The sequence below is a fragment of the Muscardinus avellanarius genome (genome assembly GCF_963383645.1).
Source record: "Muscardinus avellanarius genome assembly, chromosome: 8".
NCBI lineage: Eukaryota > Metazoa > Chordata > Mammalia > Rodentia > Gliridae > Muscardinus > Muscardinus avellanarius.
In genome coordinates this window covers 38540820-38556675 of record NC_137794.1, presented here as the reverse complement: position 1 = coordinate 38556675, position 15856 = coordinate 38540820, and the positions used below count along the sequence as shown (strand labels likewise).

Genomic DNA, 15856 nt, shown 5'->3' with positions numbered 1-15856 from the left:
ACTACCATTGGCTGTGTGTATATAAGTGAATACACCAGTGTCAATCTCAGTGCTCTGTGTTGAGAAGGGGGAAATGGGAGGGGGCGGCACCAGCTGCTGTGTGCATGTGTGCCGCTGTCAATATGCTTTACATTATGATGCGAGACCATAATGCACCAATAAAAGCATGTTATAAAAAATAAAGTGTGCTAGAAAAAAATTGAAAGTTGTTCATCCTGTAGAATAGTTGAACAGTTTCTCTGGAAGTATTCAACTTTCCCAGAGGAACTGCTTGAAGTGCAGAAAACTTACCATGACTTAGATTCTCATACTGAACTCTCTAAGGTAGACACCTGAAACTTTGTAAAATGGTTTATCTACAGGTAATAGGCATTTCTGCTAAACACTGTTTTCCTTTATAAAACCAAGTTATTCTTAGTTTTGTATTCCAAGGTGAATATCAGACTCATAGGAATTATGTCTCCCAGAATTTTTTATATTTATTTATTTATTTATTTATTTATTTATTTATTTATTGCCATACTAGGGATAGAACCCGGGGGCAATCTCTCTCTAAGTGACTTACCCCAGTCCTCCAATTATATTGTGATTCAGACATTCAGGGCAGTAAAATAGCAATGTTGACAAAGAATTCCTACATTGTGTCCTTTAACAGAATTAACTATTTACTTGGAACACATCACCTTTTTTTCAAAGTGACTTCAGTTTTTGTTTTGTTTTTGTTTTTTGGTGCTGGGAATTGAACTCAGGGGCATTCTACCACTGAGATACACCCCACCCCAGCACTTTTTATTTTTTTATTTTGAAATAGAATTTCACTAAATTACTAGGGCTAGTCTTGAACCTGCAATCCTCCTGTCTCAGCCTCTCAAGTGCTAGGATTACAGGTATAAGCAATGCTTGTAGTGCCAAGGCTGAGAAACCTGGTTTTATAAAAGGCAAAGGAAAGAAGATAGTTTTCTCACGAATGGGGTTTTATTTTGTTGTGGTGGTGCTTGTGGTACTGAGGTGTGATGTAACTCTACCTTTGAGCTATATTCCCAGCTCTTTTTATTTTATTTTGAGACAGGGTCTCCTTAAGTTGCTGAGCCTGGCCTTGACTTGAGGTCCTCCTGCCTCAGCCTCTCAAGTGCCTGAGATTACAGGCATGTTCCCCTCTACCCAGCTACAAATGGATTTTTTAAATCTCCTGTTTGCCTTATTTTCTTTGTAGAAGCCAAACCCTTTCCTTTCATGGATTTGCTTCTGCATTCCCATCAGCATGATCAAAGTACTTTATTTCTCCAGGAGACCTGGGTTTAACCTACTTTATTTCTTTGAGCAATAAAGAAATTTTTTTTATTTTGAAGAATTTTCAAACTTACAAATGAATCAGTAGAACTTAATGTTATTAATATTTTCTGATATTTGCTTTTTCTCCCTTTCACCTGCTTATTCTCATGTGATCCATATTACCAATTTGCACCTTTTTTTACCTTGTAATTCCACTTCTTCAAATGTACCTCACAGATGCAAAATGGTGTGTGCAGTGGCAGGAGAGTGGAAGCAACTTTAATTTCTGTTACTAAATGACTCTAAATACATTATAAGACAAGGCAGTTCTATGTAGCCATTTTTTAAAAAGAGGATATTCTGTGTATATATGGATATATGTCTAAGATATAATGTTGCATGAAAAATATAAGTCCAGTGTATATAATATTCTATTATTTGTGTAAAAGTGGAAAAATAAATGTATATCTTTCATTTTTCCTTGGAAATACGTAAAGAAATTCTGAAGGATACATAAAAAATGACCAAAGTTGTTCTCTCTGTAGGAGAAAAAAAAGATGGAAACTATACTCAGAACAAATTATTAAAATTAAATGAACAGTCTCTGTCTAGAGGATTTAGTGAGCATAATTATTTAGTCTTAGATTTTTAGCTGCTACTGACCATAGAAGATACCTTTAAATTTTATGATTCACTTTATTTTCATTTATTTTTAAATTCCAGTAAAAATCTGAACATTCATTATATCTAACTATATTAATAAAATAATTTCTCTAGTGAATGGAAAAGTGCGTGAAGAGCATATGTTTAGAGTGAGATATAAGTCAGGCATGGTGGTGCATGCCTGTAATCCCAGTACTCAGTAGGCTGAAACAGGAGGATGGCAGGTTCAAGACCAGCCTCAACAACTTAGTGAGATTATCAGAAGTCTAGTGAAACCCTGTTTCAAAACAAAAATTGTTTTTTACGCCGGTCGTGGTGGCGCACACTTGTAATCCCTGCACTTGGGAGGCGGAGACAGGAGGATCGCCCAGGTTTGAAGCCAGCCTTGCTGGCTTAAGAGACCCTGTTTCCAAATAAAAATATAAAAAGTAGGTGTCTGGGAGTGTAGCCCAGAGGTAGAAGGGTTTCCAGGAACCCCGGTACCACCAAAAAACAAAACAAAACAAAACAAAAATTGATTTTAAAAAGGGCTGATGGTATAGCCATAGGTGGAATGCCTCTGAGGTTGATCTCCAGTAAGGAAGGAAATATATATTTCTTTTACAATAAGATTGAGCCATGGTTTTTAACAAATTCTGTGGGTGATCTTCCACTAAATGCAAAATAAATTAATTGTAAAAATATACCTCTAATTTCTTATTTTTAAATCCACAGCAAGTTGGTATTGATAAAGGTGACATTCCTGACCTCACACAGGTAAGTGATTTTCTCAATGGAAGATTCAGTATGTGTGAAATTATTTCTCCATATATTACCACATATGTGTATTTCTGTAAGCATTTAGTAGATTTTGAATTCCAACCAATTTTCTTGGAAATTATCCTAACTTTTTTTTTTAGCTATTGACTATTTCTGGACGTAATAGGAAGACTTTCCTGCCCTTAAGATGTAATTACTTCTTTAAAGGCAATTGACTTTACTAATTGATCTCATCCTTTCATTCTTGGCCTTGAAACAAAAAGAATCCTTGAATAATGTTTATAAAAGCACTTTAGCTATGAAAAGCAACTGCTTGTAGCCATGATAATCAGAACATTAGAATTCCTGCTTATACTCCCAATTTCTCAACATGTCCCTGGGATGAAGAAGGTCCATGACCGAGGAGAATTTTGATACCACAGTTCTATCACACTGATTCTTGTCTCCCCTAAGAGGAGGAGGAATTATTATGCACAAAACAATTTGTTAAAGGTGGTGGTGGTAGATGAGTGATTTTTTTGGGGGGAGGTCCTTCTAGTAGGCAACAGCAACTGTAGGGCTTCCTTATCAATTCTTTCATCTGTCAAGAAAGTACAGTGTACAGTCCTGAGATAGAGTGGAAATCATTCTCAAATGCAGAATTGTATATGGTCTCTCTCATCACTAGCAGGACCTGTTTTTGGTAATCACTCTATAATGATTAATAAATTTAATGATATAGGAAATTTCAGTCCCAAACATCTCTTTTAACTAGAAACAATGTTGTAAAGATGATAGGAAAGAATATAGAGCTATCTTATATACCAATAATGAGTATTATGAATTTTCTGCCTTTGTAAATTAAAAAGTCATTGTAATAGAAAAAATTGTCATAATGAAGCTGCCTGCTTTATTATAGTATCAAAGTGTGTTTAATAACTTGCTATAATATTTACATATTGAAAATAGTGGTATTAGTGAAGTCTAAAGAAATGGTCTTCTGCATCCATAGCATTAAAATACCAAAAGATAAAAAATTTGTCATAAATAAAACTCATAGAACAATTCAAAACATGATGGCATTGTACTTTTTCAGTTTTCAAATTGGGAGCTAGCTTCTGGGAGAAAAATATTAGTATAAAATATTTCTGCTACTGCTAGAAAATAGTGTTCTTTCACTAGGTGTATACCTGAATAAGATATTAGTATTACTTGAGTATGGATTAAAAATTAAGTGTGCATTAAATATTATTTAAAATTTTATTAGTGGTAAATTTATCTTTGTAACGTCATAATATAAAGCAAAAATAAGTGTTTTCATTTATTCAGCTCTAACAAAAATTTACATTGTGTTTTTAAAAATATCTCCAGTTAAATAATATATTGCTGACCTTAAAAATATGGACATTAAAATATTTATCCCAATGAATAGATTTTAAAAATGGCAAATCACCTTTATTTTAACATTACAGAAAATCCTCACTGTGGGATAAAAGGAAAACTAGGTATTTTGTCCAAGAAAGGTACTCAGTTAAGAAGAGGTCTTTATTTGTCTTAGTTTGGGGAGAATCCAAATGAACACTAGAAAAAAAAATCAAGGATTATTTAAATACCTCTTTTTAAAATTAGTAAGTGATAAGCCAGGTGCAGGTGGTGTACTCCTGTAATCCAAGCTACTCAGGAAACTGAAGCAGGAGGATCCCAAGTTGGAGGACAGCCTGAACAACTTAGCAAAATGTTGTCTCAAAGTAAAAAATAAATAAAAGAAGCTGAAAACATAGGTCAGTGGTAGAGCACCCCCAGGTTCAATCTCTAGTACTTCAATCAATCAATAAGTAAATAAAAGAAAATGATGGCAAATCACTGAAAAAAAAGGATTCACATACTTGGGTTCAATTTTAATGATACCATAATATTTATTATAACATATCATCTTCTCTCAAGAAGTCCAGAGCCATATTTTATTTAATGATGTAAAGTGTGTGTGTGTGTGTGTTTATAATTGTAACAAACTTCATCCTCAAAGAAGTAAAATCTTGTCCTGGATCTAATAGAGAGCTGCTCTGTGGTAGAGATTCTTTGGAATCTTGGTAGCATTCTATCCTCTGCTTTCGTAATGGCCTTGTGAACCACATAAATTTCAGTGTTAACATACATTTTAAAATTTCCTTCTCATAAAAATTCCTCTAGTTAAATTTTCCTGTGTATATTAAAATTCTAATACAAGAGTATGCTATGCTTCTGAAAGTTCTTAATTAGACAGAGCTAAATACCCTCCGTAATTTTTACTTGAAGCCCCTTCCACAGAGCTGACAGAGGTCCATAACTAAGCTAGACCCACTGTGACAGTGCAGTATGGCTGAGATGGAACAGGACCTATTCTGGGGTCTAGTTCATAGGCCTTTAGATAGTATTAAACTAGGATTAATCTAGAGATAGGTCAAAAATACCACATTCTTTGGATTCAGCTTAACTCCTCTGACACTAGGTTTTATTCTCCATCAGGCTTCTTCGAGGCTACCAAGGCCACTGAATCTAGCCATAGCAGTGGGGGAGGGGGGGACCCTGTTAGAAGAGGGACATGGTGGCACATGCTTGTAATCTCAACATTCGGGAGGCTGAGACAGGAGGATGGGGGTTTGGGGGCAGCCTCAGCTACTTAGTGAGGTCCTTTGCCACTCAGTGAGACCCTGATCAAAATAAAGAATAAAAAATAGGGCTGAGGGTATGGATCAGAGGTAGAATGCCTCTGGGTTCCATCCCCAGTACCGCAAAAAAAAAAAAAAAAAAAAAAAAAAAAAAGGAAGAAGAGGAGGAGGAGGAGAAGGAAGAGGAGGAGGAGCTACCTATTGACTGATGGTAGGAATGGAATATTTATAAATTTAAAAAAAAAGGAGAGCTACTCTGGCAGCAAGGGAACAAAGGAGTTTAATGTATATTTTTTAGGTTAGAAAATATACAACAGCCGGGCATGGTGGCACACGCTTGTAATCCCCGCGCTTGGGAGGCGGAGACAGGAGGATCGCGCAGGTTCGAAGCCAGCCTCGCTGGCTTAAGAGATCCTGTTTCCAAATAAAATAAAAAATAGGTCTGGGAGTGTAGCCCAGAGGTAGAAGGGCTTCCAGGAACCCCAGTACTATATGTATATGTACACACACACACACACACACACACACACACACACACACACACAACAAACGCCATTGTTGTCATCTGTAGCTCCTTTTAACTTGTGCATATAACATCAACACTACATTTAAATGATTAATGATTATCAGTGCTATTCACAAGATATTTTATAGTAATGTCTCAGCTGGCATGTTAGGGTATGCCTGTAACTCCAGTATTTGGGAGGCTGACAAAGGTTCAAAGCCAACCTCAGCAACTTAGCAAGGATCTCAGCAACTTAACATGGCCCTGTTTCCAAATAAAAAATAAAATAAAATAGGGCTAGGGTGTAGCTCATGGGTAAAACACTCCCCCCCAAAAAATTGAAAAAACATAATGTCTTAGTTAAGAAGTGAATAATAATCTCACAACCAAATATTTCAACTTGGTCTTCCAAACAGGTTCTAATAATCAAAATCGTGAATGATTTTTATTGTTCTCTTTAAATTTAGTATTAATGATGTTTTATAACCTAAAGCATCTAAATTGTATGTGGACATTTCCTTTTTGGTCTTGGGCATTACAGTCAGCTGTGAATTTATTTCAAGAAAAGATTTTTTTAAATAGTATTTCTTGTTTGGGGTGTATGTGTTCCAAATTTAAAATATCTCCGTTTATGAAAAATGCCTTAGGTTTTGATGTCAGGAATTCTGGTTGATCTGAAAACTACTGGTAAAGAAAAGTCTCCTTTTAAAGACTATACCACTGATGAATCGGTAACCACGGATATACTGACTGCTCTTAACTATTGGCTTTTCATATGCTGACTCCTGTTCTTTGGATTGGTGTCTCTATCTACTTGATCTATTCACTTTGCCATTTTTCAAAATGAGCAAATAAATGCTGTTAATGGACTTCATCTTAAGTTTCTTTTACAACAGCAGAGGCATTCTCTAAGTTCAGGAGACTGTTTTCATTTGTCAGTTTTCTGCCTGACAGGATGTCCTTGGTGTCATAGACACAGCTGAGAGGACGCACATTAATGCACTCCTAGGTTTCACTATTAAGGCACTTTTTCCTCCAAAGACATTTTAGGGATTAGTTTCTATAAATGATGAAGTACTTTTCTATAAATGACGAAAAACTATAAATGATGAAGTATTTTTAAAACCTTTAGGATAAAATGTTCCAAATTGAATTTTATGTGCAGTATATTGCTAAATAACCCCCTGAGACAAGAATCAGTTTTATATGTTTGTATTTCTTTGTCAGATTATTCTTTCAACTATTGTGATTTCATTTTTCGATATTCTCAATTAAATGATTAAGAAATTTTAGCCCAGCATGGTGGCGCAAGCTTGTAATCCCAGCACTTGGGAGGCTGAGACAGGAGGATCACACAGGTTCGAAACCAGCCTCAGCTACTTAGTGAGGCTCTCAGCAACTTAGTGAGACCCTGTTTCCAAATAAATTAAAAAATAGGGCTGGGGTATAGCCCGGAGGTAAAAAAAAAAAAAAAAAAAAAAAAACTCTGGGTTCCACCCGCAAGTACCACACACACACACACACACAAAAAGATTAAAATATTTTATAGCCGGATGTGGTGGCGCACGCTTGTAATCCCCGCGCTTGGGAGGCAGAGACAGGAGGATCGGGCAGGTTCGAAGCCAGCTGTGCTCGCTGGCTTAGGAGACCCTGTTTCCAAATAAAAATGTAAAAATAGGTCTGGGAGTGTAGCCCAGAGGTTAGAAGGGCTTCCAGGAACCCCAGTACCACCAAAAAAAAAAAAAAAAAAAAATTATAAGAATAATGAAATTACCCACTTTACCACATTTGCTTCCTTTATAAAACTAAAAAACTTTAAAGAAGAAATATTATTTGTTCTCTTAATTGTTCTCTATTTTATGACTGCAAATAGCATTTATTTTTCTTAAACAATATTATAAATTTGTGTTTAACAAAGAACCACACTTTCTTTACATTGCATTTAACATTTAGAGGACCCAAGTCTTTTATCTGAAAGAGGTTCCATGTTTTGATATTTTTTTTTCTTACCATGATTCTAATGAAAAAAATGAGAGAAATGTATAAATTTATGTACCAAGGCTCCTAGTTTCATCATCATTATTAACAATTAGTATGACACCTTTGAATTTATAAGATATGAATTTATCTAAAAATTTGAGACCACTTATCTATTCTTTTTAAGGTTGCAATGTATATTCTTAATTCAATGAACATTTTATAGTTTACAATCTTATATATAAAGCAAATTTTTTTATATTCAAAACTTATACCATTAGCTGAAGCTTTCTGGAATTTATTAAGTCTATTTTTATTTGAGTTTTATTTTAAATTTTTATAACTTTCTAAATTTATCATATCTCCTGTTTTTTGTTTGTTTGTTTGTTTGTTTGTTGTTTTCTGTTTTTTGTTTTTTTCGGTACTGGGAATGGAACCCAGGGGCATTCTACCTCTGAGCTACACCTCCAGCCCTATTTTTTATTCTTTTTTTTGAAACAGAGTCTCATTGAGTTGCAATGGGCCTCAACCCATTGTGAAGCTGTTCTCAACCACAATCCTCCTGTCTCAGCCTCCCAAATGCTGGAATTACAAGTGTGTACCACCACGCCTGGCTTGCCCCCTATTAATTTTTTTATAATCCAGAGCTTTTTAGATATTGCTAATAGAGCTATCCTTTCCTGCCCAACCTTCATCACTTTGATCAACTTAATAGTTTTGTTCACTTCATAATTTTTATATATTTATGAATTTACATGTTTTAGTTTACTTAGTATTTACATTTGTAATAATCATGTAAATATATGTAATCACAAAAATGTTGACAATTTATAAGTCTATTAATAAAATTTAAATGAATAATAAATATCTTCAACTTTCAAAATTAGAAGTAAGAATTTTATTTTATTATTTAATATAGAATGCAAAATATACAGTTACATAATTTTTAATTCTGTGAGCTATTTTAGAAGTCAGCAGATTACTCTAAAGTCCTTCAAAATTAGTTTCACATTAATTAAAATAACAATGATCTGAATTAATGTATTTGTAAATGTAGTGTAATATTTCATTTATGAAATGCTTTTCTTTGAATGCCTATGCTGCTGTTAACGTCTAGTTTGGGTTAAAATCATTTGTCAAAGATGAAATTTAATCTCTAATACTTCCGGAATAGGTTCTGTAGACTATTTGTATGAAACTATCATCTTGCCTCATATACAGTAAAATGCCATCACTTTATATTGCATAAAATTTTAGTAGAAGCATTCAAGAACTTCTTAATTAAAGTTAAAATACATTAAATCTGCTAATACACAGTACTATATTGTGTACATAAATTAAATAGTTCAATAATAAGAAAATTTTGTTATTGCCTATAAATTGTATCTTTCCCACAACTTTCACTCTCCTTTTTTTTTAATATGGTAACAGTTTTTTTTTCTAATATTTGAGTCAATGCAGAAAAGTGAGATTTTACTGTATTTACATTTCTGTAAATTTTGCATTGGAACACTTAGAATTTTGACTTGGATACAAATACTTACTCCCTTTCACTGTGGTTTTATGGGCAGGTGGTGAGCTTGGTTTGAATTTACTGCATTTAGGTAGTATCTTAGCAAAAGTTCATCTCATGTAGCTTCTATGCTGAAACCATACCGTAAAGCTGTTCAGTATGCAGTGGAGTTAGTGTATCCAAGATGGGCCTATGAGATTTCATGGAATTTAAATGCTTAAATGCCAAAAGAACCTAAAGTTAAATCATCTCACATAAGTATTGAGTCTACCCATAGACTCCTATCAGAGTTACAGTGATTTGCAGTGTGTTTACTTTGAAAAAAAAAAAAAACAATGCAGACATTTATTTTTACTTTCTTATTGTAGGCTCCCAGCAGTCTTATGGAGACCCTTGAACAACATCTAAATACATTAGAAGGAAAGAAACCTGGAAACAAGTATGCGTTAGTTGTATATTCTAAATAAGATAAAAAAATACTAGAATCGTTCTTTATAAGAATGAGATTTATCATGGTATAATTTATTACTACTACAGTTACAGGGTATGCTGTATCAGAACTCCTCTGGGTTCCCACAGAACCCTTGTCCTTTCTATTAACTTTTGGCAGTATGACCCCCCCCCCCCCGCACCCAGTGCACCAACTAATAGATTGTTCCTGTGTTGACTGAGCCTGCTCATTTACATATATGCCCTTAGAAGAAATTCACAATGCAGAGAAAAAGAATTGCTCACATTTTAAGAATTAAGACTATTTGGTTAGTCATGAGTAAAAACAAGCACCCTTGAACACTGTTGGTTACAAAAGTGTTACCAGCACCTTTGTGAGCAAATTCAAACCCTCAAGTATAGTTTCCAGGACTCCAGTTTCTCCCACGTGAGCGATTAGGCATGGCATGGTTACTGACATTTTACTCAGAGGGTCTTTTATAGAAAGAGGTGCAGTCGCCGGGCGTGGAGGCGCACGCTTATAATCCCCGTGCTTGGGAGGCAGAGACAGGAGGATTGCGCAGGTTCGAAGCCAGCCGTGCTTTCCAAATAAAAATGTAAAAATAGGTCTGGGAGTGTAGCCCGGAGGTAGAAGGGCTTCCAGGAACCCCAGTACCACCAAAAAAAAAAAAAAAAAAAAGAGGTTTAGTCAAGTAGTACAGTACAGTTTTGCTGGATTTTCTTATCTTTGTGATTGGTATTTATATTTTTGGCTATTTTTCCTCATTGCATGCAAAAAATGTGCAGATTCTATTTTTTTCTATCTCTCCACAAGGTATAAAACTTGTCTGTCCACAAAACCTACTGCTTTCCAGTCTTTGTGCCTGTTCACACTATAAGACTGCTAGTCTTGGGTGTTTACCTTTGTCCTGCCTGTGTAAAGCTTATGGCCCTGGGAGGGCCATTTTTAGTTTTAATTTCTGATGAAGTTTTCCCAAGTCCTAAACTTCCCTGTATTGTGGTTATTTTTTCTCCTTATATGACTTCAATAGATTTTCTGGTTCTGAAGGTCAGGAAATATTTTATACTGTATAATCTAAAACCTTAATGATACCAACTAGCCGGTAACTAAGCCAATGATACTGGCTTAGTTAATTTTGTTGAGAAAGACAGCTGGATTTAGAGAACTAATGGCTTGATCATTGCAGGGCTACAGACTGCTCATGGAGGTTACCTATGATAGAGAGGCAAAGTGTCACTTTTCTATTACTTTCTTCTCCTGAACCATTATCTTAAACCTAGGCTCATAGGTCTCGATGTTACTTTCTTGCTGGCTATTTCATTGGCTAAGTGTTGTTTCTTTTATTTTTTTCCAAGTTAGTATAGAAATTATTGTATGTTTTAAATGATGAGCCATAGAGCAGGACGTGGTGGTACACACTTGTAATCTCCATACTTGGGAGGCCGAGATAGGAGGATCGCAGGTTCGCAGCCAGACTCAGCTATTTAGACCCTCCACAACTTAGTAAGACCTGGTTTCAAAATAAAGAATAAAAATAGGCCTGGGAGTGTAACTCGGAGGTAGAATGCCCCTGGGTTCAATCTCCAGCACCACCAAAAATAAAATAAAATAAATGATGAACCTTGGTAGAACGTGTGAGGCAGAGCTACTTGGAATGATGGCCGGCAGGACTTCTCCAGGGTTCAGTCAGGGTTGTGCCCACAGTCTGCCCCAGTTTTAGTGTGGCTGTGGGTGATCATGCTTTTAACATGGGACTACATTGAATCATGAGTACATTAGATACAGGATGCCCACTTCCAGTTATCGCTCTCCTCCCCACCTCTGCCTGCCCCCCATGCCATTGGGGTATTTGGGAAGCCAAAGGCGTGGTCTAACGATTACACAAATGGAAGGCAGGAAGCTAGGAAATGCCCCTGCTCCAGAGGCAGAAGCACCACATTAGCCAAGGAGATCCACGCATCCCTGGAGTTGGTCTCTCCCTGTGCAGCACTGTAAATTGACTTCACCGCTCTCTTTACTCCTCCGTGTCCCTGTACTCTGCACAGGCCCACAGCACCCTCCCTGCTTTGTTTTTAAAGCTACTAGTCCTGCACTCGAGAGAGACGCCTCCTTCCCTAAGAGATAGTGCAGCTCCTCAGCCCTAGCTGCAAATCTCAATCCGTCCCCTGCTGGCTGCTGCAACGTATTTTTGAAAAAACTATCCATGGACATTTAGTTCTATTTCTAAAGAGGTTTAAGTAAAACTCAATATTCCATTTGAATTGCCTTCTTAGAATAATTTTTCTTTCTCCTTTAAAATCCTTTTATGCTTGTCAGATTTCTTTCCTAAATGGGCTAAGACCACATTTGAATTGACTTTGGTTTCTTCCCTATTTTTAAAATAAATGAACTATAGTAGTTAACTGTTCTCTTCTTTGTATGTTTGTGCTTACCTGGGAACTTAAGTGAAGGGTGAGTACTATATGGAGTGACCTTTTTGCATTTTGTAAGTACTATAAATGCAAAAACACTCTTAATATTTCACGCTTAGTGCTGAGAACATCTAAAACTGGTTTCTGTCCATTTTACACATGAGTGTTTTTTCATTATGCTTTATCTTTGTCTTCCGAGGTGACTGACATAAATGGTTTTACTTTCTTTTGGTCTTTTTGGATCAAGACTAACAATCTCTCTTAGGTGTATAAATATTCCTCTACAACTTGGGAAGTCAAAGAATTTTCATTTGTTAAGTAAACAAAGCATTTCTCCCTGGCATATGCCAGAAATACCAAAAGACAATTTTACAAAGGAATGGTTACTCAAAATTATTTTCTTGTCATCCAGTAGCAGTATAAAACTATTCTAACTTCTACTTAAGTGCATACACAAAAGGAGGCATTTGTAAATCTCTGCTATGAATAAAATCTATGCCCTTTCCTTGTTTTGATTTAGAAATTATATGCAATACAGTACAATACACCTTTGTGAATTATCTGTTTCTAACATTCTACAGGATAAAAGAGAAATTTATTTTATTCTACATGTGTATTTACTAACTGTTGAGGGTGCAGAAAACCTAAGATAACTTTTATAATTAAAACTATTTGGAGAGCCAGGCGTGGTGGCACACGCTTGTAATCCCCGCGCTTGGGAGGCGGAGACAGGAGGATCGCGCAGGTTTGAAGCCAGCCACGCTGGCTTAGGAGACCCTGTTTCCAAATAAAAAAACGTATAAAATAGGTCTGGGAGTGTAACCCAGAGGCAGAAGGGTTCCCAGGAACCCCAGTACCATAAAAAAAAAAAAAAACTATTTGGAAGATGTGGATAGGGTTTTCACATCTCTATTTTTCTCCCTGGCTAGAGTTTATATGCAAAACTATAGGAATTGAGTCAAATAAGAAATAACAACACTTTTTTCTTACCAAAGTATCATATTGGAAGAAAACCTTGACCTTCGCTGTGTTCATAGTCAAACACCCATATATTCATTTGTAGCATTTTACAGAATTTAGAGTAGATTACCATATGGGCCATGCATTCTCTTCTAAAATTATCAGAGTGCCTTAATTTTCCAACTTAGATTTCTTTAGATAAAATTATAAAAATAAGTATCATTATCGATATATAAAAGATTATATAGCCAGGCGTGGTGGCGCACGCTTGTAATCCCCGTGCTTGGGAGGTGGAGGCAGGAGGATCACGCAGGTTTGAAACCAGCAAATAAAAAGTATAAAATAAAAGATTATATAATTTTATTTTAAGAACAGTGACCCACAGTATAATGGAAAATCAAGCAAGGAATACATAAGGAGCTGCAATTTATTTGTTGTGTAAGAGAAGAATAAATGTGCTGTGCTTACCTGTGTTTTGGGGTGGAGCACTAGAATGGGGAACAGGTACCGACTCTGCACAGAGCTACAGCCCCATGGGAGCACCTTTGGTCTCTACCTTTTAAATTAAATCATAGCAAGGGCCAGATCTGATTCATGGGAACAGAAGTCACCCATTTTGACAACTTAGTTTCACAGAAAATATTTTTAAGACTTCTGGGTAAGTTATTGGTTATAAAATGAATACATTTAAAATGTAAAATAGCACAGAAAAGTCAGGTAAAGTACTGGGGATATAAAACAATGGGGTGAGTTCCTTCCCTTCAAAAAGCATAGCATCCAGTGATGAAGACAGATAATTAACCTGATGATTAAGATGTAATGTGGTAAGTGGGGTAATAGCTCAACAGAGACTGCAGGAGATTTTCATCTGTCTGATTAAGCCATAGGATAACTAACAGTATCATTTAGTAATAGTGTCCTTATAGGACTTGGGCAAACTGATTCTTATGCCTAGTAGGATTTTTCACACTTAGCTTTGAGTATAATATTCTTTAACAACACGTAGTCCAAGTCTTATTATTTCTACCACATCTTTATTTTTGCTGTGAAGTAAATCTAAGATGTTATCAATTTTTATGTATTGTCTGGGAAACATATTTCACAAGTGCATGCTTATTCTCAAGTCTCTTTTCTGAATTAGTATTTCTCCTTGTGTGAATACCACAAAAAAACTCATTAAAGTTTAACTTCCTTTAACTTCATTAAAGTTTCTTGAAAGATAAATTAACTAACTTAATAGTGACCATGTCGTGGTTTCTTTTTATTTTGGTTTATTGCAGAACCCAGGTTATTATTTTTGTTGTTTTTTTCATTTAAATTTATCTCCCTTCCTTTTTCATGTGTATAAAAAAAGATGGAAGTAAAAACTTATCAGCCAAAAACTCATGAATTTTCAAACTTATGCTATACTAGGTTTTTAAGTTCCTAAGTAAGGTTTTATAGTTACAAAGAATATTGTGAATCTTTTTATTTTAGGGGATCTTTTAAAATGATCAATAGACATAAATGTATATAAAAACACTATGATTCTTTTTTATTTTAGGAGAGCTTCTAAAATGAGCAATACAGATAATTGTATATTAAAATATTATGAATCTTTTTATTTTAGTAGGGTCTTTGAAATTAGCAATAGAGAAAACTGTATATAACAATATTAATCTGCCATATAATACTGATAACAGTGACATTTTTCATAATATTATTAAAATTCTAGTTACTAACTTTTGGCTTGTTTGGTTTTGCTACTAAGATGTGTGATATTTTCTGTGTAGATGAGTAGAAAGCCATCCTTATTATCCAATGAAACCCTAAATAGAGCTTCTTAATGAAGTATATTTTTTTCTTTATTCTATGTTATTATTCATTTTTTTCACCAGCTCGTGTTAGTAAAATATGAGCTGTTCAGGCATTTGTTTCTGGGGTATTTTCTTAGAAATGATGTACCATAGCAAGTTCTACCATCTAACTTAAAAAATAATTAGTCCTTCTAATTGTTCCCTCTTTCCCTTAGAAACATGCATAGAAGTTGTTGTTCTTTTGCAAGCTCCCACTGGTTTTAACAGGATGATGGGAATATTTTCCTTCTAGAGTCTTTGTTACATCAATGAAAATGAAAAGAGACAAACTTTGGTAGTGAGAACATGGATGTTGAGCCGTATTTCAGACACTGGGCTCATAGGGACTTTTTTTTCCAAGGGTTTCTCCTTTTATGTATCACAGTTATAATTCAGTGACTCACAATCTAGGTTACACTTAGTGAGTTTTCTAATTTTAAAAAAATAATCAGAGGGTTTAAAATGCTATACATCATAATTTCTTCCAAGTCTCAACAAATTTTAAAAATTGTGATTTGGACAGTTTATTTTTGGTGGACATATGCATTATTGACTGCCTGAAATAATTAAGTTGCTAGAGATATAAAAATAATTTTGAATTCAAGAATTCTAGCATTAGAAATTAAGTCAATGGGAAACATAGGAAGAGGATATTTAATTGAGTAAAAAAAAAAAAAAAAAGATTCCTAGTAGCTTATTCATTGTTTTAAAGCACTGTATGTAAAATACTTTAATAATAGACAAAGAGACATCAAACTTAAATACTTTTACAAAGGTACTTGTATCTACTCAGTTTTCATTCTCTTATGTTGTCTTTTAGATCTGGTGCTCCCTCTCCATTAAGTAAGGTGAGTTTAGTTTTGTTTTTTAATTTGTTTGGGTT

At 34.9% G+C, this 15856-nt stretch overlaps 1 protein-coding gene across 32 annotated transcripts in view; it reads left to right on the top strand.

The window, feature by feature from the left end:
• The window catches only part of SNAP91 (synaptosome associated protein 91), a gene marked incomplete at both ends in the record, with an annotated part of 139383 nt that overhangs the window by 69398 nt on the left and 54129 nt on the right, over positions 1–15856 (top strand). For 19 of the 32 annotated variants that reach the window (XM_080700439.1, XM_080700435.1, XM_080700436.1 and 16 more), the window contains 3 exons: positions 2650–2691; positions 9685–9755; positions 15794–15821. In XM_080700439.1, the coding sequence (XP_080556565.1) occupies positions 2650–2691; positions 9685–9755; positions 15794–15821 (141 nt within the window). Of the gene's footprint in view, positions 1–2649; positions 2692–9684; positions 9762–15793; positions 15822–15856 lie in introns of all 32 variants that reach the window. The other 13 variants (XM_080700441.1, XM_080700440.1, XM_080700437.1 and 10 more) reach the window with 2 other exon arrangements.